At 44.7% G+C, this 24979-nt stretch overlaps 1 protein-coding gene across 1 annotated transcript; it reads right to left on the minus strand.

The window, feature by feature from the left end:
* Positions 1 to 650: 650 nt before the first annotated feature.
* On the minus strand, positions 651 to 17637 carry Usp44 (ubiquitin specific peptidase 44). The gene is made up of 6 exons (XM_041674964.1): positions 17577 to 17637; positions 9383 to 10846; positions 5202 to 5400; positions 3807 to 3915; positions 2198 to 2403; positions 651 to 883 (listed from the first exon to the last, which is right to left on the minus strand). Exons 2-6 carry the CDS (start codon positions 10790 to 10792, stop codon positions 684 to 686), a joined length of 2124 nt encoding a protein of 707 aa, XP_041530898.1. The 5' UTR covers positions 10793 to 10846; positions 17577 to 17637; the 3' UTR covers positions 651 to 683.
* Between the last annotated feature and the right edge of the window lie 7342 nt (positions 17638 to 24979).

Here is a 24979-nt window from a genome sequence, read left to right on the forward strand (position 1 = left end):
ACATTTGTATGAGATCATCATATATTAGTTTGCTAAATTCAAGCTCTTGTGACTTCTTTATTAGAAGTGTGTTCCACTGTCCACGGTTCCAAAGTTCATCTAAGTACACCGTTAAGAACCTGCTGTTTTTGTTATGAACAATCACGGAAGCAATAACCTGTGTAGTGAAAGACCAGCAACTGCATTAAGTCTATCCCGAGCCTTGTGCTTCTGCACGTAGCCACAGGAATAACGTTTGGTTTTTGACTTCCAGTCTGTTTGCCTTTAAGGGGACAGAACTGAAGTGACTGTATCAATGGCTTTCTTAGTCAGACTCTGAAGAACATACCCTTCCTATGTATTTAGATCTATAGAAAACAGCTACAAAAGATAAACAATATATATAAAATGATGCCACTTGAATTTCTTTAGTAGATTGCACAAATTCATGATTTGAGGCAATTAAAGACATCAAAATATAAGAGGTAAACAAAAGTATAAAACTCAAATAATTGAAAAATGTTTAGTTGGCCTATATTTGATATACATATATTTATAGTATGTAACAAAAAACCTTTGTAGTTAAATACAAAATGTCTAAACATAGCATGCACTGATCATAATTAAAAAAAACAATGAGGCTCAGCATCGTAAGTCAGCCCATTTAAAAAGTATATATACAAATAATGAGCGCCCACTCTGGATCAGCTAAGGACTTCATTAGAAGAGGCGTCGGTTTCTTCACTGTGATGCTGGCTACTGGACAAGAGCTCAGGAGGCAGGAGTTTAGAATGTCCGTTCTCAATAACTCGCTGGGTATAAAATAAGATATAAGCTTGGGCCTTGCGTACTTCATCCATAGTGCACATGCTTAGCTTGGAATCGTTACAGTGGACCCAGAACCCTGGAGTGAAGCAAAGAGAGTGGACGTTTGTAAAAGAGTTCCAAACGTGTCTACTACAAAAGCCTGTGTAATGGAGTTTCCTGAAGGAAAGGTAACGGCTGCTTCATTTTCCTTATAATGAGAGAGTGTTACTCTAGTGTTGGGGAATGTTATTTTCAGGTGTGTGACTTCTGTTTACGCTGCATTTGTTTAACTCTGAAGCTGTGTTACTGTGCCTGTCTAAAGCACCTGATGGTTTAATAAAGAGATGAATGGCCAATAGTGAGGCAGGAGCAAGGATAGGCGGGGCTGGCAGGCAGAGAATATAAGGAGAACCAAGGAAGAGCAGCAGCAAGAGAACAAGGAAAAGACATCAGGGACCAGCCATCCAGCCAGTTCCGGGGAGAGAGAAGTAAAGAAAGGTACAGAAATAGAGAAAGATAAAACCCCAGAGGCAAAAGGAAGTCAGGATAATTTTAAGATAAGAAAAGCAGGCAAGAAACAAGCCAAGCTAAGGCTGGGCATTCATAACAAAGAAGTAAGCCTCTGTGTGATTTATTTGGGAGCTGGGTGGTGGGGCCCCTCAAAAAGCCAAAAGAGTAAGACTTCACATAATACTCTAGAATTCTTTTAGGTTTCTTTTATGGCATAGCCTATTTTATTAGTTTGGAGTTACAGAATCTGACAATGTATTTGGCATGCTCCATTCCCAATGGAAATACTAAGTAACTAATGCTTCAGCCACTTCCTACAAAACACAGTATACCCTAGTTTCCTTTGTAGAAGAGCCAGGCTTTTTGCTGTCTGCACTGCTAGGGTGTGTGTATGTACGTGAGTTCATTTTTCAGTGGTCCAGTCACCTCTGCTAGGAAAAGGATTTTGCGTGTTAAAGTTGAACAAATATCTGTGATCTACCAGATATTAGGTGTCATTAGATACCTTGTTCTTTGATGAACCAGTGAACATAGGAATTATGACTTTTAGAAAAACTGGCCAGTACTGGGCCTAGTGTGGGAGATAGAGGCAGGGGTATCTCTGAGTTTGAGGCCAGTCTGGCCCTTGTGTATGGCATATGTCTTTAATCCCATCACTCGGGAGGCTGAGTTCAAGGCCAGCTTGGTACCCATAGGAAATTCGGAAATAGCCAGAGTTCCAGAGAGTATGAATTCCAAGCCTGTAGAATACTTTCTATGCCCCTGCCCCTATCAACCAGCAGCACTGACTGCGGAAAGCCTTTGTCTAGAAAGACGGCAAATGGTCAGGTGACTCAGTTTAGAAATTGCTAAGCACAAGCTTCAATTCTAACCCAAGATGGGATTGTTTTCCGTGCTTTACCTCCTTCAGAATTGTAGCAGTAGGCAGTGTAGTGTCCTGAGCCAGATCCTTTCCCGTGGTGGATCACTACAGCAGATAAAGTGTAGATAAAGCATTCTGGTCTGAGCGATTTCAGGGTCTCCCTGCAGCAATAGGGCTCCATGTTTAAGGTTTCCTCAAAGACAACATGAACACCAATCTTCTCTCGGTTATTACGTCCTGACCATCTGGGAACAAACCAAAGGGAAACAATCAAGGGGAGAAAGTTTGCCATATGTTAGCCTGGACAGCTTTAACAGTGGATCCCAGAAACCATGAAATATGAAGACTAAACGTAGCCTTTCAATACTGAGTTGGCTGTATGGGGATTTAGGCTTACTTTGCAAAAAAGTCCCATCAAGATTGCTTCATTAGTTTAAGAATGCATACATGTTGTGCTGGGAATCCTGTTGGGGCCTTGGACTTGCTAGGCAAGCATTTGACCATTGTATCCCCAACCCTTCCATCAGTTTGTTACCATATGGAATTTTTTTTTAATTTTATTATGTATACAACATTCTCCCTCCATGCATGCCCACAAGCTAGAAGAGGGCGCCACATCTCATTACAGATGGTTGTGAGCTACCATGTGGTTGCTGGGAATTGAACTCACGACCTCTGGAAGAGCAGTCAGTGCTCTTAACCACTTAGCCATCTCTCCAGCCCCTACCATATGGAATTTTGTTGTTGTTTTTTGTTTTCAAAAGTTCTCATGTAGTCAAGACCTGAATTCCCAAATGTGTTTTTTTCTAACTTCTAAGTGGGATTACAGGCTTAAAATAATTGTCTTTAATATAGAAATAAAACTTAGAAAATTATAGCTCTACGAGTTTTAAATTATCTGTTGAATGAAAGGACCATCTCAAGTGGGAGGCTTTGATGGGTTGGTATGAGGGAAAAACCACACAGGTATCTCTTAATTTCTAAGAACTCTACACTAAGTAAGGGGATGTCGAGTGACAAATCCCCATAGTGTTACTTTCTCAGTGTGTCCCATTACTGCAGCATTTTATCACTGTTTGGTACAAGAGGGAAAATCACTATCTAGATGTGCGTGATGCTGTGTATACCTGAATATTAAACAATAAATATACTAAATTCACACGAAGCAGGTCACAGTCCCTGCTGGGGTATGTGATATACTCGTGGGCACTCAGGAGAAGGGTACTCAAATTGAGGCCAGCCTGGGGTACATTGCACAGCAAGTTCCAGGCTACCCCAGCGCTGGCTCAGAAAAACAGTGACAAAGTTGGGTGGTAGGGGTGTGGCCTTTAATCCCAGCACTCAGAAGGCAGAGATAGGCCTTGTCTACTGAGTGAGTTCCAGGACAGCCAGGACTACACAGAGACCGTGTCTCAAAACCCAATAAAAACAAAACAAAAAAAGCAGCTCAGTTATTGAGTATGGATGATGTCTACTGTTCAAAGATAAAGACAGGAACTATACTTTTTTGCAGGTTGTCATCCAGGAACCAAGTATTGGAATCTAGCCCATCATATATGTACATTAAGTTCAGAAGCATCTTAAACAGAAAGAATGACAGGATCACGCGGCAGACAGCTGGCAGACAGCTGGGACTCACATTACTGACCTGAACCGTTTGAGATGTAGTCTGAGAACCTGAGGCAGGTGGCATATCATCAGCTGTTTCTGGGCTGCTGTGAATACAACTGGTTTTGATGAAAACTTTCTACGCTTTGCTAAAATACGAGGAAAAAAAGAAAACTCAGTTTCATAATACAAGGAAAACTTAAGTAAACTCTTTCACATAACTCTCCTGCTATGTTAAGCCGCAGCAATGTGCTAGAGATGAGCATAGGCTCTGACCCCCACGGAATGCTTGATTTCAAACAGATGAGTAGTCAAGTTAGACGTGAGGATCAGCACAGGACTCAGAGCCCTGTAAGGGGTGGAGAGGACTCAGCACGTAAGAGCGTGCGCTCTTGCAGAGAATCCAGACTGTATCCCAGGACCCACATGGGGGCTCGCTGCTGCCTGCAGCCACATCTCCAGGGATGCCCCGCCCTCTTCTGGCCTCCGTGGGCTCTGCACGTGTAGTGTGCTTACACACAGGCCAAACATGCAAAATTAAACTTAGTACACTGCTCTCCTTTAAAGATAGATTTGACTATGCCAGTGACAGGAGAACGTTAAATCTTCCCCTACGTAGACTTAAATATAAATTTTCCAGACTTGTAAGAAAACTGTCAGTCCGTTAGCTTAGTGCCCAGGCACGCAGGTGTGTACTGCTCAGAGCACGCCTCCACCCTCTCAGCCCCACCCCAGTCCTGGTGCAGCCAAGGGCTGCCTCACTCAGCGCCCTGCTGCTCTAGCAAGTAGAACTCTCTAATGTCTACTCAGGGACTGTGCCCCGGACTCTGCTAGACCACCTCCTCCAGAGCTTCTGCTTGCTGGTCAGCAGCTGTCCTTGGGCTTATATGACAGCTCTGACCATGGCAAGGACAGCAGAGCCTCTCATGTTAGCTCGGGGCAGGTCCCACTAACTACTAGAAGCTTCTCCCCCAGGTATCCAGCTGCTGCTAACTTCTGGACTGCATGGGTATGGCTGCAGGGTGCCCGGCCTATGACTTGTAAACATTCCCCTTCATATATTAAGCAGCTATTTCCAGGCCTGCATTTGTCAGCCTCAACACACACACATGACTACAAGACCATAGCCTACATTTATAATACTGTCTACCCTAGGATTTGGTGATGAGGATGTTTGGGACATTCTACTTTGAGCTGCCATGTGGGTGCTGGGAATCGAATCCTGGCCCTCTAAGAATGCCAGTGATATCAGCCATTAATCCATCTCTCCAAGAAGAATTTTAATGCCGTCGATACTGACCATGGCAAAGGAGAAAAATAGTATTTCTTTTGTGGAACTGAAAAATGCGTTTCCATAGCTCCTCTTTAAGCACTTACAGCTCCCCCGTTCTCTACTGCTAACCCAAAACAGCACAGCGAGCCCGTCTGTACTCACAGTTACAGTGGTCACACATGTAGATTTTCCCTCCTAACGCTTCGGTTTCGGTAAATTTGCCCAACATATCAGTAACTAGGCATGGCTGGGAGGTGGCAGCGTCTTTCCCGCTGCATTGGTATCTCTCGGGGAACTCCAGGGACAGGTCCCAGAACGGTTCTATTGTGTTTGATTTATTATCACACGTGAGACACGTAACCTGCAAAGAGAAACAATTTTTTTACAATTTTTCTGTCAAAACATGAACTTTCACTCCAGGCCATTGCTAGTGGACCATCCCAAAGATGAATAGCAAGTTTTATAATCTGTCAGGACAGTTAACCACAATTGTTTTTTTCTTCAAGAAGATATTTATTAGGGCTGGCAAAATGAGGCACCTGCTGCCAAGTCTGATGAACTGACTTGGATTCTCAGGACCCAAAGGAAGGAAGGAGAGAATATAGTTCTAAGTTGTCCTCTGACATCCAAACACCACACACACACACACACACACACACACACACACACAGACACACACAGAGTTGTCATTTTAGACTGTCCTTACACACACACACACACACACACACACAGAGTTGTCATTTTAGACTGTCCTTACACACACACACACACAGAGAGACTTAACATTTTAGACTGTCCTTACACACACACACACAGAGTTAACATTTTAGCCTGTCCTTATAAACTCATTACAAAGGTGGGCTCTGATTACTGGCCCATCAATAATGGCGAAGCACACCTTAACCCAGCAGTGGCTCTCCAAAGCCTGAGGTCACCCAGGTCTACATAGTGAATTCCAAGCCAGTTAATGCTACTCAGTGAGACACTGTCCCCAAAAATAAAATAAAATAAAATAAAATAAAATAAAATAACCAGCCTAGGGAGGAGGGAGGTAGGGGCTCACGCCTTTGGTCTTAGCAGAGGCAGGCGGATCTCTGAGTTTGAAGCCAGCCTGGTCTACAGAACAAGTTCCAGAACAGCCAAGACCACATAAAGAAACCCTGCCTCAAAAAACAAAAATAAACAAACAAAAAAACCACCCCTCCAACATTAGTCAAATCTAGGATTTAGGGGAAAAATATAAAAGACCCATTTAATAAGCAATATATTTGTATGTGTACAAAAGCAACATATAGTTACATGCATTCAGTGCATATATGTATGCATACATATACAATATATAATTCATGCATTTAATAAGCAATGCATAGGTATGTGTACATATACATTATATAGTTACATGTATTTAATGTATTGTGTATGTGTACATATTCTGGTTATACATGCATTTAATAAACAATGTATATATGTGTGTGTGCACATACAATGTATAATTACATGCATTTAATGTATATGTGTCATTAGACTTGAGGTTTATCACCTTTTCCTTCTTCGTCTATCATTTGTTTGTTTGAGAGGGACAGTAACTCAATCTCTAGCCCAGGCAAGCCTGGGACTCTCTGTGAAACCTAGGCTAGCCTAGACTAGGTCCCCAGCACGAGAAAACAAAACCCAATCAAAATATAAAAAGCAGTTGGGAAAATAGTTCAATCTCATGAAGATCTGAGTTCCATGTCCAGAACCCCCACATCCCCCGTCCCCAATGGACACATGCCAAAACAGGAATTCTAACACGCATAGGCAATTAGTGATTGGGATGCTTAATGCTACCAACCCCACACAGAAATAGTTGAAGACATTATGAGCTGCACACATCATGAAAGGCAGCAGAGTACTCATATAAACTTTATTTTCTGGCACAGACAACAAAATAAGGGGCTGAAGAGATGGCTCGGCACTTAAGAGCACTGGCTGCTTTCCAGAGGTCCCGAGTTCAATTCGTAGCACCCACACGGGGGCCTCACAACCAGCTATAAAGGGATCCAATGCAGTGTGCAGGTGTATAGACAACAAAATAAGAAAACTCCAATACAGACTTTAGACGTAATGAACCGACAAAAGGAGCCCCGCTAGAGGTACGTCTAGAACTCAGCATGAAGGTCAGGTTCTGAGATGGTCTTGACTTCTCCTAGAAGTCTATTACACATCTACAGACTGGATAGAGGGCTCAGAGGTAGGATGTGAGGCCCAAAAGAGAAGCAAAATGTTTCTGTAACAAATTTTACTAATTTAAAGATTCACTTATTTTAAAAGAAAAAAAAAAAGAACTTAGCCACTCTCCCACTCTACCAGAAATCTAAAATGAGAAAAATAACTTACTGAAAACTAAAGTATTAACATTTATCCAAACTACTCCTTCTCTTTAAAATTCTGTGTGCTTGTGTTGTGGGTGTGTGCTTGTGTTGTGGTTGAGTGAGTGATGGTGCTCTCTGAAGCCAAAGGTACTGGATCCCCCCAGGGCAGGAGTTACAGGCAGTTGTGAGCTGCCCGACGTGGGTGCTGGGAACTGAACTTGGGTCCTCTGCAAGAATAATACAGATCTTGGGGCTGGAGAGGTGGCTCGGTGGTTAAGAGCATTGCCTGCTCTTCCAAAGGTCCTGAGTTCAATTCCCAGCAACCACATGGTGGCTCACACCCATCTGTAATGAGGTCTGGTGCCCTCTCCTGGCCTGCAAGGATACACACAGACAGAACATTGTATACATAATAAATAAATAAATAAATATTAAAAAAAAAAAAGAATAATACAGATCTTAACCACTGAGCCAGTTTCTCAGCCCCCAAGCTACTCCCTTTGGATAAAGCAATTCTTGGACTGTGTCACATGGAAAACAGGAAAAATACTAACTTATCATGATATAATGAAAAACTGGAAGTAGTACCAAATCTACAACAGAGGGATAGTTAAATAAGCTATGGTATAAGTAGGCAGATATAAAACTGTTTTGAAAAGAACAATCGAAACATGTTTAAGATTTATTTTTAAGGGGACTGAAGAGATGGCTCAGTGAAGAGATGGTTAAGTGAGTTTGAGGCCAGCCTAGTTTACAGAACTCATTCCAGGACAGGCTCCACAGAGAAACCCTGTCCTGAAAAACCAATGACTGAATAGATGAACAAATTAATTAATTAAAAAGTATTGGCTAATCTTCCAGAGGTCATGAATTCAATTCCCAATAATCACATGGTGACTCACAACTATCTCTAACTATACTACTATACTCCCATGGGATCTGGTGCATTTTTCTGGTGTCTATACGAAACATCCATAGACAAACAAAACACCCATATACATAAAATACATAAATTTTTAAAAATGAAAAAAAAAGGATTTGTTTTCAGTGTGTGTACGCGTGTGGCAGGTGGAATATATGTACATGAATGCAGATGCCCTGGAAGCCAGAAGCGTCAGGTGCCCTGAGGCTGGAGTTAGAGGTGGTTGTGAGCCACCGGCTGTGGGGACTGGGAACCAGACTCCAGCCTTGTGCAAGAGCAGTAACCACTGAACCACCTCTCCAGCCCCTTCCCCCTCAGCTGAGCAGACAAAAAGAAGAGCTGCGTGTTATGGGAAAGAAGGGGACTCGTGTCTAGGAACAGCCTACCAGTCCTGGTCAGAGAGCCATGACTAGACAGAATCCATTTTTTTCACAACAAGGAAAAGTGAAAGGAGTCATGGATATAAAGGATTATTAATTAGGATTATTAATCCAAAGAAGGTTATGTTTGTTTATCTTAAAAATATCCCTACTGGGCTGGAGAGATGGCTCAGAGGTTAAGAGCATTGCCTGCTCTTCCAAAGGTCCTGAGTTCAATTCCCAGCAACCACATAGTGGCTCACAGCCATCTGTAGAGGGGTCTGGTGCCCTCTTCTGGTTTTCAGGCATACACACTGACAGAATATTGTATACATAATAAATAAATAAATAAATATTTTTAATAAAAAAATATCCCTACTTATTTAAGCAAAAGGCTCCTGCCCCCTTTCAAGCCAGGGTTTCTCTGTGTGGGGCCCTGGCTGTCCTGGAACTTGCTCCACAGACCACACTCAGAGTTCCACCCGCCTCTGCCTCCTGAGTGCTGGGGTTAAAGGTGTACACCACCACCGCCTGGCTCAAAAGGCCTTTAATTCCACAAATACACGTACGATTCACAGAAAACTGTATGCGAATGGACGATTTTTTCCTGGAAAAACTTCTTAACACACTAGCTATATGCGGAATACCCCGTGGTAGCTGCGCTTTAAGAATATCCTATGATGACAAAATCTGGGAAGAAAGCCGTACCTGACTAAGAAGTCGTCCGTGAAAAATGTTATTTACAACATTCAGAACTTGCTCAATCAGTTTTCTTTGGGACGTGGGGATGAGAGCAGGGAACCTGGCTCCCGTGGTCTCCAGTTCACGCTGTATTTTATCCAGAAGCTCACAGAGAAACTCCTGGGCATCCTGTTGGGCGTAGCCTCGGAAAGCAGGGATCAGCTTCCACACGGAGTGGAGCATAGCAAACGGGGATACCAAGGCCCACTCTCCAGACCACATGACCTGGAACAGCGTGTGTAACTCGTGGCAAAGAGAACTGTACGGTGAACTCGGCTCCCGGGGCTGAATGAGCTCCATGTTTCGGCTCTTGGAGGATCCGCCGCTTAGGCCTGAGGAGGAACTTGGGTGTCTGGAGCACGCGAAGCCTTTCTCTTTCTCTTGGCCTTCGTGTTTCTGCTGAGCTACCGCAGCTGTGACGGACGAGTGCTTACAGGGGGACTTATCGCTAGCAGCCACAGCCAGCCACTGGTTCAGGTCAAGCTTTAAGAAACACTGCCGGAAAATAAGCAAATGGCTCAACACTTGAAGAACAGAATTCATATAGCAAGTATTTCCTAAATTCCTCAGTCCTGTTACACCGGGGGTTACTACTGGCCTTCGTCTGATTAAGGAGTCTCTTACTTTTCTAAGTTTGCCGTTGTCCGAGGTAGGTGACAGCGCTTTCTCTTTGGCTGGTAATGCCGGAGCTGGTGGTGGCTCTGGCGCTGGAACCATTTCTATGGCAGCAGGCTCAGTGACACCCTGTAGGCGTAAACTCTTTCGGGGAGGTGTGTTTTCCAACTCGGCTTTCACCTGCGGCTCCAGCTCTTGTGGTCTTTTCTTCACTTCTCTCTTGGCTACCACTTTCTCCTGAATTTGTTCCTGCCTTTTTCTTCCAATGGCTGACCGTTCAAACCAAGTTCGAAAGATTTTACCCATGAGCGTCCTGGGCCAAAGGGCAGCGCACATTCCGTCTTCATTTCCAGGCTGAGATTGGGCACCATCGTGTAAGGAGGAAGAATCATCACGGGTATCCACAGGTGGTAAAACCCTGCTCCTCTGAACCGCACAGGGGTAATTTCTACTTCTGATTGCACTTAAGGTACTTCGCAGTGACTTCAGGTCTCCGGCTGCAGTATCATTTAGAACATAATCGTTACAAAGATAACAAAAAACGTACATGTCATTCACCTCGAACGCCACGGGATGGCTGCTCTCTTGGAAGTGCTTCAGGGCATGCTCGGCGATGTACCTTCCGCAGGCAACGTGGGAACAGCTGAGGCAAGCCCAAAGCGACTGGGTTGTGCTGCAGTCCACACAGAACCATTTCTGGGGGTTGAAGATGGAATGGCTGCGGGCGAGCTGCAGGTGCTCGATGTGCCTGCACTTGTCCATCGCTAGTACTTCTGCATCATCCAAACAAGTCTCTCCTCATAACCCCGGAGGCACCTGAAAACTAAGCAGACCAAGGTCAAGATCTCAGCCAAGAGCCTCCTTATACTTTCCCAAGACCAACGGCGTAAATTTACTCCTGACCCTTATTTCTGAGATGCTAGGGCTTTGAGTTTCCTCTCTCTCTCTCCACTCTTGCCCACGTCTCACTTAGTTTTCTCCCTTGGGTCCGTGTAAAAAAACCTCTCGTTTTTGATTTTCTGTCATCACCTAGTGATGAAAAACTAGTGGCATCTTTTCACTCGATTAGAATATTTTTATCCAACAGACCGACAGACGTTTCCAAAAGCACGTTCATACACAGATACATACAAATGGATGGATGGATGGATGGATGGATAGATAAAACCAGATAGATACATAGATAGATAGAAAGATAGATAGATAGAACCAGATAGATAGATAAAACCAAATAGATAGATAGATAGATAGATAGATAGATAGATAGAAAGAAAGAATTGGGGCTAGCAGTATGAGGGGTTAAAACAAAATTGAGTCGAATTGGTAGGAGTCAGAGAGGATTGTAACCACAAAGGGCTACAGACACAACCCAGTGGAGGGTCTTTCCCTAGCATGAGGTCGCTGGGTTTGATCTCCAACGCCACATAACAATACATAGAAAACACAGCAAAAAGTCCTATTTTAAAAACAGTTGACCACGACGCATTCTTTCATTGACTTAAGTAAAACCAAACACGAACTTCAAGATGAAGGTGAGTACCTAGTTACAGAACACAAGACCACCGTGGCATACCATGTGATGAGAAGGCACTGTGTAATTGTAATTACTGCAATGGTACCTGCAGGTGTCACCTCCAGGGACCGAGGAAAACTGCAAGTAACTTTGACTGCTGGTGCCTTCTTTGTGACGCTCTTTGTGACGAATCTGTTATCAGCCCCAACCCCCAAATCTCAAGTGCTCATTTTAAATATAATTCTCAGCCAGCAGAGGTGCACACACCTTTAATCCCAGCACTCAAGAGGCAGAGGCAGGTGGATCTCTGTGAGTTCGAGGCCAGCCTGGTCTACAGAGCTAGTTCCAGGACAGGCTCCAAAACTACAGAGAAACCCTGTCTTGAAGAACAAAAATGAAAACAAACAAACAAACAAAGCCAGAAAACAAAAATTAAAGAAGAAAATTGTAGAGCAGGGGACCTGTTTATGCTGCCAACTACAAAAGAAGGGAGTAATTGGTAAACAGCCAAAGGGCAAGCAGAGGTGGAGGCAGGGTCAACCAGGTAGCTGCGCCCAGAGAATCCAGCCTGCTGTCTGCCTGCAGACACAGCTGGCAGGCAGCTAGGTCACCAGCCCCAAAGGTCCATCTCACAGAGATCTAAGAGGCTGAAGGGAGAGGAGGATGGGGGCCTTTCTTGACCCTTCTTATTTTCCTCTCGGGGTTCAAAGCCCTTCTTTTCATTTGAGAATCAACCGCTCCGAGAGGAGGCATTAACTCTGCTTGGCTCGAGAGCGTCAGATAGATGGTTTGGGTGCAGTCATTTGAGAGAGCAATGACAAAACAGAAAACTGGCCTCACTCCCAGATTCTGGGAAAATATTACTTGTGTGTATATAATAGCATTAAATCCTTACGATGCTCTCAGAGAAAGATGCTGGTAGGGACTTAAATCATCTGAACTATCCTCCTACACATTTTTAAATGTGTCACACGTGACAGAAGCGGCTATTAGAGGGCTGTTTAAAACCACATATGTACTTACAAATGTTGTAAACGCTTCCGGTTACTCTCCAGGGTTTAAAGACAATGAATTTTTAATTTGCTCACTGCATTAGCGTGCTGTTTCGTGACTCAGTGAACAGGGTTCAGACCTAACAAACAGACTCGAGAACAAAATTTTATAAGCAAGTCTTGTAAGAACAATGAAGCCTAAAAATTCTCTATGCAAGTTCACTTCTTAAAAAGTGCTAGTCATGGGCCTGGAGAGAAGGTTCAGAGGTTAAGAGCACTGGCTGCCCTTCCAGAAGACCTAAAGTCAATTCTCAGCACCCACATGGTGGCTCACAACTATCTGTAATGAGATCTCATCTCCTCTTCTGGTGTGTGTATGCAGAAAATATAAATCTTAAAAAAAAAAGTGCTAGTCATAAGATAAAAAAGATAGCTCAATAGGTAAGACAGGCTCTCTTCCAGAGGACCCAGGTTTGGGTCCCAGTGTCCACATGACAGCTCACAACCTTGGTTCCAAGGGATCTGGCGCCCCCTTCTGGTCTCTGAGGGCACCAGGCATGCTTAGGGCCTATATGATTACATTCAGGCAAAATACCCATACACATAAAAAAATTTAAAAAAATGCTAGCTGTGACTATTTTCATAAAGCAGATTATGAATGCAGCAAGAAAAGTAATACATATTTGTCAGTCTTGTATTCAAAATTCTTTCGGTCCTGTGTACGCCAGCCAAAAGAGCCACTTCCAGTTGACTTCCAGAATTCATCCCCATTCCATAAAGACTTTCCAGGCAAGAGTGATGGTTCCCCCTAACTTCCTAGGGGACTTTGGTTGTGCCACTGCTCCAGGAGCCAGTGTCAACCTCTGTATTTACCTGCACACATTCCTACTTTGTCACCCTCTGGAGGTGACGGAAGGGCTACCAAACATTCTTTAACATGGACTGGTAGAAGAAAACCAACTTCAGAAAGTTGTCCTTTGACCTTTGTACATGCCTGCAAGAACATGCACACGCACACGCACGCACACACAAATAAAATTAAAACCCAGGGGCTTAATGAAAACCCCAAGAGTATATAGCAATATTGTTTTAGCAAATTCTCAGAGCAAGCAAATAACTTGAATTGCAAATCTGCTCTGTTTTTGAGACAGGGTCTCATTGCGTGGCTCTGGCAGCCCTGGAGCTCAGTATATAGGCTTTGAACTCACAGAGATCCTCTTGCTCCCACCTCCTAAATGCTGGAATAAGGGCATGCGCCACCACACCGGACCCCTTGATTGCAAATCAATTCCTTTATAACATTTACACCAATGGCTGAAAACAGGAAGTCATTGCATCTAGTTCCAGGGTACTCTCAAAAATCAAATACTTCTGGACAAAGTTGCCACTCTCCCCAACAGTCAGTCCTCATCAGTTTCTGGATCTTTTCATGACATGGTAATTCTACTTTGTTTTAAGGGGCTTCTATGGTCATACCAACCTAAATATGCCCAATCTCATCTGAGTCTAGAATTTACTGTCATTTACCGGTCTGTAGTTTGTGGTGAGCTTCTTGCTCAGTCTAACTGCTGAGATTACAAGTGTGGCAACCACAGCCATACTTCTCTATCTTAACTACATGTTATAGAAACAATTTTTATAATTATTACAAAATTAAAGTCTTCAAAGACCAAAGAATTAATTTTAGAGTCCTTTACATGGCACATTACTCAAATCTCAACACTGCGCTCACTTTTCTGCTCTCATCCGTCTAGATAGTTCCCATATATCTGCTTAAGTGTTTTTATATTGAAATGGCTGTGCTGACTTCCATTTTTTTTTAAAGATCTTTGGAACTGGAATGTGAACTCGTGTTTTACAGGAAGCAGACACACAATTTTATATAAGCATACACCTTTTACTTCAAGTAAAAAAGACATGGATAGGGATATACCATGGATGTACAGTGCTTGCCTAGTGTACAGAAGGCACTGGGTTCAGACCCAGGAACCACCACAACGAAGCAGGCGCCACTGTCGGTTAAACAGAGAAGAACTGTGTTAGAGCAATCCTGAAAGTCAGGCATTGTGTGCATGCCTATTTTTCAAGGCTGAGGCAGGGTATCAAGTCCCACAGCAGGCTGGGCTACCTGGGAGACCCTGACTCAAGGGGTAGGGAGATGAAGAAGAAATCTGGAGACTTCCCTCAGGGAACATATGTTAAAGCAGGAAACGTACTGCATCTCTCTTCTGACAAAGGTGATTTTTATAGTAAGTTCTGTCTTCTAAAGTTTTACATTATTGTTGTGTGTGTTCACATGTGTGAATGATGGGGATGGGGACCACATGTGAACCACACGTGACACAGCATGTGAAGGTCAGAGGTCTATTTTCTCTCCCACGTCCCCCTTCCACTGTGGGTTCTGGGGAAAGATGCTGAACTCAGATCCTGGTGTGCTGAGCCATGATGTAGGCGGGAGTTTCTTTTTACTCTTGGTAAAGACGGTTACAAGCGGGAAGATTAGCATTTTCCAGCAGCAGAAAAATAGGAGGAAATGGCCATTTCAGTGGGAGGTAGGCTTCAGGCATTACAGACAGCAACAGTTACGTGAAATAACTTTATCCCTAGTTAATAGCTAATTAGGTAAACCCTGCCTACTCCTTGTAAATAATTTTCAGTTTTCTATTTACTCCGCGCGACCACTGCAGAAGCTCGCCCTCTTAAAGGGATGTTGGTGAAACGTCCAGGGTCAAGGCACAGTGTTTGGTGGACAGAAGGGGGTTCAATATTTTTGAAGGGACAAATTATTGAGTGAAGTGAACACAATAGGCTCGCTAACTCTCCATGCTCCCCTATTATCCCTATTGTGTGTGTTGGCACCTCTCCATGCCAATCATACTGTATCTCCTTCCCTTCCCTCCAAAAGGCTCTGGCTAGTCTTTCTTCCTATAGAAATCCAGGATCTGTAATTACCAGCTCCTCCTGATTAGGCAGTGAAGAATTAGCCTTTCCCTGGGCATCCTTATATCCTAGCTGAAGGGCTTTCTTTTTTTTTCTTTCTTTCTTTTTTGATAAAGCTAGTACAAAGCAAACTCTACCTCCAGGATAGTTGAATTACTTTCTCCTGTTCCAGCTCACAAGAAATGAATTTGGGGCCAACATTATCAGTGTCCCACCAATAGACAGACATCAACTTCCTGCTACAAACTTCAGCAACAATAGTGGAAACATTAAAAACCAAAAGGAAACACTGCATTCAACTATGGGGCTAATAAACTGAATTAAGATACGTTTTGTATAAAATGTATTTGTTAGTGTGCTCATGATGTGATCTAACAAATACATCTTCAGATGACAAAAAAAAAAAGTTTTCCCCCCTATGACTGACAAAAATCACATTAAGAATGAAGTCTTAAGTTCTCACAGCATCTGAAAATGCTGTCAAGAGCTAGGTAATGGTGGCACTGGCCTTTGATCCCAGCAGAGGCTGGTGGATCTTTCAGTCTGAGGTCAACCTGGTTTATGGTGTGAGTTCCAGGAGAGCCAGGGCTACATAGAGAAACCCTGTGGAGTTGGGGGCGGGAGAGTGTGGAGAGAGAGAGCAGGAATAAAGCCCAAGAAAAATAGCCAAAACATTCAAACGTTCTGTACTGTACTCACTGAACTATTTACTCAATATCAGAATGTCTCCAATTAAATTTGGAATAGTAATAAATACTAGAACGAAAAATCCAACACCATTGCATAAGGCTGGGAGCGCCGACCAATCTCTGTGAGTTCCAGGCCAGCCGAGGCTACCCAGTGAGGTCCTGTCTCAAAATAACAGCAAACCAAACAAACATGCAAACAAAACTTCGGAAATCTGGAACTCAGAGGAGAAACCCCGAGTTGCCACGTGCTTAAACTCTTTTTCAAATTACCCGAGATGCTAAATTAAAAAACAATTACGTGTTCTAAAAAAATACACTTTTAGGGCAACTAGGTACTGAATCTCATTGAGATTGTGAAATCTTCAAAGATGCGTTCAGCTCCCGTTTGGCTATGCATATGATTACAAATACAGTCAATTCTTCTTTTGTTTACACTAAATACTAGTTTTGAAGAAACCTCACACTTAAATTGCCAGCTCAAAGCTTTCTCCATCCCTACTCCGGTCCCACAGAGACCTAACTGGTCTCAGCAGATAAAAAGGAATTGAATACCAAGGACTGAAGATCTTACTTCCATGCTAATTTCACAGCTCGGCTATTTGCAAAATGATATAAATTACGGTTTAAAAGGGTGGGGCATCTTGAGGAAGTGACCCTTCCAAGCTACTAATCCTACAGGAAATTATCCAACTATCAGTAGAATTTACATCGGCATAATATATTCCACTTGAGACAATGACTATTTTTCACTTTTTTTCTTAAGGTGGCGGGGCGGCGCGACCTGTCCTCTAACTCTGAGCAGCCGTTTCCCATCCTCACAGGGACATCACTCCTACACCGTCCCTTCTCCTCAAAGACGGCGGAAATGTTTTTAGAAAGCTGGTATTCCAAACTCCGACCCGACCCAGGGTCGGTGGGTGGCGGCAGGTGCTGGCTGCCGCACTGAGACCTGACCCGCGCAGGGAAGGCGACTGTCACCTCCCGGCGATCGGAGCTGGCGACAGGGATGTGGTTAGATGTCCCCGACGCTTGCACCGCAGCGCCCGGCCCGCATCCTCCCCGCATCCGCCCCGCGCCCCCTTCGGCCGCGGCCGCGCTCCGGTCCACCTGCAGCATCTCCGGTACCCGGGAGGTGGCCGGCTGGCTCCGGCGGCAGGACCGCAAGACGCACCGAGACTTCCCAGAGGCGCCGATTCGAAGTTCGCCGCCCTCGCCACCGCGCGCCCCTGGGCTCGCTCCCTCCGTCCGTCCACGGCCCCCTCTCCACCCGCAGGATCCCCTCCCAGGCTGCCTGTGGGCGGGAAAACTCTGTCAGGTGCGTCCCGCCCCCGGGCTCCCGTCCGACGTCCACTCCTGCAGGGGAGCCTCGCTCAACCAACCGCCGCCGCCGCCGCGCGCCCCTCGCCACTCACCGGCTCGAGCCGGAGCAGCCATCTTAGCGCTCGCTGCGCGCCCCGGGCCCCCTAGTCCGGCCGCCTCTGCGGGGGGGCAGGGTCCGTGTAACGTCAACGGAGACGCAAGACCACGCCCATTTGCCACGCCTCTATGATGGACCACGCCCATAGACACGCCCCCGGCATCCGACCGCAGGCAGCGCGACCCGGGCCCCCTATTCCCGTCTCATTTGGGGGGCGGGAGGGAGGGGGAAGGAGGGCAGGGGTCCGTGCTACGTCAGCGGAGACGCGAGGCCACGCCCACTGCCACACCTCTGCACGAGGCCACACCTACGTGCGAGAACACGCCTCCGGCATGCCAGCACGAGCGGCGCTGCGCTCAAGGATGCAGACGCTGGCTGTGCCCGCGTCCCACGCGAGGCACGTGGCTCTTCATGGACAGCAAGTCTTCCTCTCTGGGAGGACTTTCCCCTTGCCGCAGCCTTCGAGGTCGGGACGGCTGAACCCGCTGTGACCCGCATGCGTGTGAGATGAGGAAGAGTCCACAGACAGGTGCGTGTTCACAGAAACGCCACTCGCTCCAATTTCGAATCGTCCGGCAGCGACCCGAGCCAATTCCTTAACTTAAAAACCTGCTCAAATTCGCAGCTGAAGAACTCTTCCCCCCTGTGATAAGATTTAACACGGGAATGCTTCTAATTCACCACGATCTATGTAAGGCAATGACGTTTGTGGGAAAGAAATGGAGAGAATAGACAGGGTGGGGTGGGAGATCTTCATCGCCAAGTCAGGCCTAAAGGTCCATAAAAATCTGTTCATCAGCGGAAGCGGTGACTCGTTAAGAGCGCAGGCTGCTCTTCCAGACAGAGGTCCCGGGTTCGATTCTCAGCACCCACAAGACCGCACACAACCCTCTATTACTCCAGTTCCAAGGGAACTGACGCCGGCTTCGCTCTCCCTGGGAAACAGACACACACACACACACACACACACACACACACACACACTTATACACTTAATAGCAAAGTTCTTTTTTAAAAAAAAAAATTAATGCTTACTGAGCTCTGGAAGCCATTTCTTCCTCAGCTACCCTGCGAGACACTAAAACTGAAGGCACGCTTTCCAAAGAGAGCTCACTAAAAAGACAGACAACCTCGCGAACTTAGTAACAGTGGAAAGCTAAATCTGGCGTTATTTAGGGAAAGCTAAAATTGTTCGTATTTTTAAACACACAAGCATACTCTAGGGATTATCTTTCAGTAGTGCGGTAACGAGAAAAATGAGCACAATAGTTGAATGGATAAAATGTCTAACTGAAGGGAAACGGCAAATTTAACATCTAGCATAGCAACCTCTTGGGAGTTCTTAGGTTGGTAACAAAATAACAGTAAAATGTAAAAGAGTCCTATTTTAAAATACCAATTACATGCATGAAAGTTGCAAATACAGGAAATCCAGTTTTACAAATAAAGACAAAAGAGAAGGAGCGAGTCTGCATAAGGTAAACACCTGGTTAGCACACAGTTCAATTTTTTTTTCCGACGGCATTTGCCCCCCCCCCCAAATTTAATATTCGTGTGTGTGTGTGTAGGCACTGAATGCCACGGTCTGCATGTGGTCAGAGGAGAACTTGTAAGTGTTGCTTTTCTCTGTTAGGATGATCTCTATCTTGAGTACAAGTTTGGATGGTGCCATGCGGGAAGGGATACCAGAGAAAACCCTTTCTAGAGTTAATTACAGAGAATGTTTGTAACACTTTATGTTTATTGTTACAAATTCCCAATGCTACCATCTAGTCCCGCTCTTCCCACCAATTACGGTGGGCTCTCACTTCCCGGAGTTCAGGACCCGTCTCTAGTAATCACATTAGGGCGGTGTCGTCAGACGATTCTTTAATTTCTCGTTTGTTTCTAATCAATCTCGTCAAATCTGAGCTTTTCCTCACACTGCTTTTCAAGATGCCTTCTTCCCATCTTTACAGCTGATTCCCGACACTTACCTATTATAGCCTTAAAACCGGTCCCCACTCTGGCCTTTAGACTTAAGAGGTCAGTCATTTTATCATCTCCCAGGCTTCGGGCACGTCCCGCCTTTAAATCGGGGCCGATATTGATGTTTATTTCCTAAGCAGAAAGTCCTCTGGTTTCAACACTCCCAAATGATGACAATCAAGTTCTCACAGGGCTGGCCTAAACTCTCACCTCCTGGAAATCACTTTCCTAGGAAGGGGGGGGGGGGGGGTCCCGGCTTCCCATCCCCCATTCCAGCAGCTCATTATTATGCAGCCCTTGCTTTTGTTCTGAGTTCAGAGCCTGGTTCTCTCCCTTTGCCTTGCAACCTCTTCTTTGCGTGGTGAAGACTGAGGCTTTGCCCCGTTTGTTTACCTCTCCACCACTCGGAATCTAGGGTCAGCCCAATACAGTCTGACAATTCCCAAAGGAAACAAGAGTGGAAGCTGCCTAGCAGAAGATGGGGTTTTGAGGATGATGTGTGCCCAGTCGCCTTTGTTCCTAATAGCCCAAACTGGGAGAAATGAGAATTTACTCTTTTCCCCAAAGCAAGCAATTTCTTAAGAAATAATTTTAAGAACTCTGACTCCTAATTAGTAGATGACTCGTCATTCCTGAAGTACAATCCAAAATGAGCTTGTCCCTAGTACTCCAGGGCAGAGTATGAATGCACGCAGGACAGACACAGCACACTTCGTAAGCTTTAGACCTTGCTTTTTTTAGGCTTTGTGTTAGGTTTTAGAATTTTTCTAACCCACTCTTTTGTGAATCAGAGATTGTCTTTGTAATTAGTTAATGTAATAATTTAATGTCTCTTAAATTTTAGGATATACAAGAACTTTCATCTCTTCAGGGTGTTCCCACCCGCTAATCTTAAGATTTACAGACCACTTTTGGAACACCTGTGTGCCAGGCATTGCAGCAGGAATTGAAGTATCCACAGCCTTCATTTCAATGTTCTGAGGAGATAAAAGGATTGAATAAAGGAAGTAGATTAAGAAACATTGCAGCAGAGGGGGTTGGGCATGTAGCTCTGTGGTAGGGTGCAGGCCCAGGGTTCAATCCCTGGTTCTGCCACAAAACAAAACACCCTAAAGAGCTTAGCTGGAAAGTTTGATTGAAGTGTATGTAGCAGCTCACTAGGGTTGCGTTTAAGTGACGGAGACCCAAAGGATCTTAAGTTTCAAATGTGTAAGAAAGAAATGGTTTCAGAATTTTCTTTTTTAATTCGAAGGAAGAATCCGTGTGACAGCTGGTAGAGGGCACGGAAGCTGAATTAAGTGGACTTGTTCCGAGAGGACATTTTCTCTTCCTTCTTCATGTTTCGGTGCAGGGAACTTAATGGATCTGGCAACTTGTTCATGGTAGGCTCTTTGCTGGATTGCACCGCAAGCCTCTGAAGAACTTTTCTAGTATATGTTTTGTGGTCTGTGAGGGAAGTTTGTGTTTTGGAGGCAACTTTTCCAATATATGTGTTCTAGAGACTGCAACTGAGTACTGGTTTAGGTCGGAATGGGTGCAAAATTGTTAAGCCAGCCGTTCAACTTCTTAAGGGCATCCCATCTTCACCTACTTGTGTCCAGGGTTTTACTGCACTGTCTTCTCTTCTTTCTCTTCCAGTTTTCCCCATTTTTGTTGTGAGCCTGAAACCCCAACCTTCCATTGTTGAAGGTGTTCTATTATCATGCAATAAAGTCATCTACTTGTGAAGTAAACGTTCATTAATCTTGCTTTTGCATTCATTTAAAGAATGTGCTAAGTAGAGCCAGTAGTCACCTGAAGAATGACATTTCTAAAATGAAATTAGAAACCTTGTTTTATGTCTGTACTAAAATACCAATATATTTGGGGATAAATACTATAAGGTTAAATTAATTGTAGTACCCTGATATATATTGACAGCCACGTTTCAGCATCCTGTAGTGAGCCGGACAGGATCACCATTACAAGATGGCGCTGACATCCTGTCTTGTTGGTTATAAACAACTCCATATTTGGCTATGGCTTTGAGAGCTGCGTGTCCCCCGCTTCCCGCATGTGCGGTGGATGAGGATCCTTGAGCCTATCCCAATGCAGTCTGGTATCAGCTGTTGGTGGCAGCCAATCACAGGGCGACCCGTGTGCCATTTCCCTATTTAAGCAGCTGCCTAAGAGCCCTCCTCCCCTTCGCTTCATGCTCTCCCTGCCCTTCCCTTCCTGCCCCTTGTTTTCCTGCCCCCCTTGTTTCATGCTCCCCATCAATCAAGGGTACTCCAGTAAAGCGTGTTCTGAGTAGAATCCTGATGTGGTGGTTGTTCTTTCTCGCCGGTTGAGAGGTCTGCCACAGCATCCCTTCCTTTTTTCAATTGATTTATTTTTTTAAATATATAATATTTTTTTATTTTATGTTCATTGGTGTTTTGCCTGCATATATGCAAAGACCTCATACCTGTCTGAGCTGCCGTGTGGGTGCTAGGAAATAAACCCAGGTCCTCTGGAAGAGCAAACAGTGCTCTTAACCGCTGAGCAGTCTCTGCAGCCCCTCCTTTTTAAAACTATATTTTATGTGCAGTGATGTGAAGGTGTCAGATCGCCCAGGGACTGGATTTACACACACTTATGAGCTGCCATGTGGGTACTGGGAATTGAACCCAGGTCCTCAGTACTCTTATCTGCTCAGCCATCTCTCCAGCCCTCAGCATCCCTTCTTTATAGGAGGCAAAGAGTCCAAGAAAAGAAGAGACAGGGTCTGATCCTAGGAATTAAAATGTTAACTTTTAAAGGCTCAGTAAAAACTATGGCAAAAAGATACATGTCTTTTCTCTTTTTAGTTTTTATTTGTTTGTTTGTTTTTCAAGACAGGGTTTCTCTGTGTAGTTGCTGTACCTGGACAGAATTTGATCAGCTTGTTCGAATTTTCAGAGTCTGCTCTTGGGAGGTTGAACTTGGCGTGGGAGAAGGAACATTTTCCTAGCCAGATCACAGCAAGCGCTGCTGCCTCTGTTATATTAAGTTGATTTGGTCATGGTGTCTCTTCACACAGTAGAGAAGTAACTTAAGACAGTTCATGAGGGCCGGGCGATGGTGGCGCACGCCTTTAGTCCCAGCACTCGGGAGGCAGAGGCAGGAGGATCTCTGTGAGTTCGAGACCAGCCTGGTCTACAGAGCTAGTTCCAGGACAGACTCCAAAGCCACAGAGAAACCCTGTCTCGAAAAAAAAAAAAAAAAAAAAAAAAAGACAGTTCATGAGGGTAAAATTAGAAAAGAATTGGATTAGAGAATTTTGCTAGCAATTTCTCTTCTGTTAGAGAAGCTTCCACCCCCAAGGTGATTTAAGTATGCATTTCAAGGTGTCTAATCCTTTCTGAGAGCCTCTTCTGTTATACTTTATAGATACTCTTGTGCCATGATTGTGCATTTGTAGTTAAATTCATGACTTTTGGAGACTAAGCTGAAAGTTAGTATAGGTCCAGAGGCAGATCACATGGAAGGCCCTGGGTACAGTCCCCAGTGCTGCAAAAGAAAAGCTAAAATAGGGGGCTGGAGAGATGGCTCAGTGGTTAAGAGCACTGGCTGCTCTTCCAGAGGTCCTGAGTTCAATTCCCAACAACCACATGGTGGCTCACAACCATCTGTAATGAGATCTGGTGCCCTCTTCTGGCCTGCGGGCATACATGGGAGGAATGTAGTATACATAATAAATAAATAAAATCTTTTTTTAAAAAAAAAGATAAGAAAAGCTAAAATAAAAGAGAACATGACCTGGGACGCGGCTGGGCAGCAAGACCAAGGCAACTTCCAAAGGAAGGAACTGAAGTTGGCTTATGGTGTCAGAGGGCGGTGGTTTCTATGATGGTGAAACAAAGGCACAGCTGAGAGCTCACACCTTGATCCGTAACCGGGGGGCACAGAGAGGGACACTGGACTCTCACACCTTGATCTGTAATCGGAGGGCACAGAGAGGGACACTGGACTCTCACACCTTGATCCGTAACCGGGGGCACAGAGAGGGACACTGGACTCTCACACCTTGATCCGTAATCGGGGGCACAGAGAGGGACACTGGACTCTCACACCTTGATCCGTAATCGGGGGCACAGAGAGGGACACTGGACTCTCACACCATGATCCGTAATCGGGGGGCACAGAGAGGGACACTGGACTCTCACACCTTGATCCGTAATCGGGGGGCACAGAGAGGGACACTGGACTCTCACACCATGATCCGTAATCGGGGGGCACAGAGAGGGACACTGGACTCTCACACCTTGATCCGTTATCGGGGGGCACAGAGAGGGACACTGGACTCTCACACCTTGATCCGTAATCGGGGGGCACAGAGAGGGACACTGGGACTCTCCCGAGTCTTCTGAAACCCCTTAGCTTGTCTCTAGTGACTCACCTCCAACATGACCACACCTCTTCATCTTTCCCAAATAGTCCCAAGTATTGAAATATATGAGGAGTGGGTATTGAAATAGATGAGCCAATGGGGTCATTTGTTTTATGCCACCACAATCATTTAGGGTTTCTCTGGTAGGCACGGACCTGGTGGAGTCTCAGTTTGCCTTGCTTCTTTATACCTCCTCTGCCTTATGTTAAATAGCTGACTTGCAGTGTAAGTTTTGCTATTATACTAAGGTAGAGGTTATTACAACACAGCCTAGTAACTATTGTATATTCGTGTGAACTTAGCAATTTTAGAGCAAACAAAACTGATTAAATGTTTTCATATAGACCTACACAGGACCGCTAAACTGTTTCTAAGCCGCTGTTAAGTTAATCATTTGTGTTAACGACAACTTACTTTTTTCCCCCTCCTTTTTGTTTTTAATAAAAAAACAAAACAAGGAACCAGGCGTGGTGGTGCATGCCTTTAATCCCTGCACTCAGGAAGCCTGTTCTACATAGTGAGTTCCAGGACAACTAGGGTTATGCAGAGACCCTATCTCAAAAAAAAAAAAAAATAAAAAAAAAAAAATAAAACAAATTGAAATCAAAACATGTTTTAGGTTTATTTTACGTGTATGAGTATTTTGCCTGTATATATGAATGTGTACCACATGTGCGCCTGGTGCCTAAAGACCCTGGAAGAAAATATCAGATTCCCTGAAATAGGAATTATAGTTGATTGTGACCACCACGTGGGCAGTGGGAGCTAATCCTGGATCCTCCACAGGAGCATCAAGTCCTCTTAAATTCTGAACCGACTCTCCAGACCTAGCTGTTAGTCTTTAGTTTTTCTTTTCTCTCTTTTCTAAGATTTTCAAAATTACGTGTGCATGCGCGTGCACATGTGTGTGTGCACGCGTGAGTCAAGTGCCCACTGAAGCCAAGGGAGTCAGTCAGTTGGACCCCTCTGGAGCTGGAGTTACAGGCAGTTGTGAGCTGCCTCACATAAGTACTGGGAATCAAATTCAGAAAAAGCAACAG

This window comes from Microtus oregoni, unplaced genomic scaffold (genome assembly GCF_018167655.1).
Source record: "Microtus oregoni isolate MIOR12 unplaced genomic scaffold, Mior012 000001F_ref0000356, whole genome shotgun sequence".
In the NCBI taxonomy this organism is placed as follows: domain Eukaryota; kingdom Metazoa; phylum Chordata; class Mammalia; order Rodentia; family Cricetidae; genus Microtus; species Microtus oregoni.

Coding starts and splice junctions, on each gene's coding strand:
- Usp44 (XM_041674964.1), bottom strand. CDS start 10,792: ATGGACAAGTGCAGGCACATCGAGCACCTGCAGCTCGCCCGCAGCCAT. Junction 3,916..5,201: donor CATGTGTGACCACTGTAACT/GTGAGTACAGAC, acceptor CTCGTATTTTAG/CAAAGCGTAGAAAGTTTTCA. Junction 884..2,197: donor CTGCTACAATTCTGAAGGAG/GTAAAGCACGGA, acceptor GCTTCACTCCAG/GGTTCTGGGTCCACTGTAAC.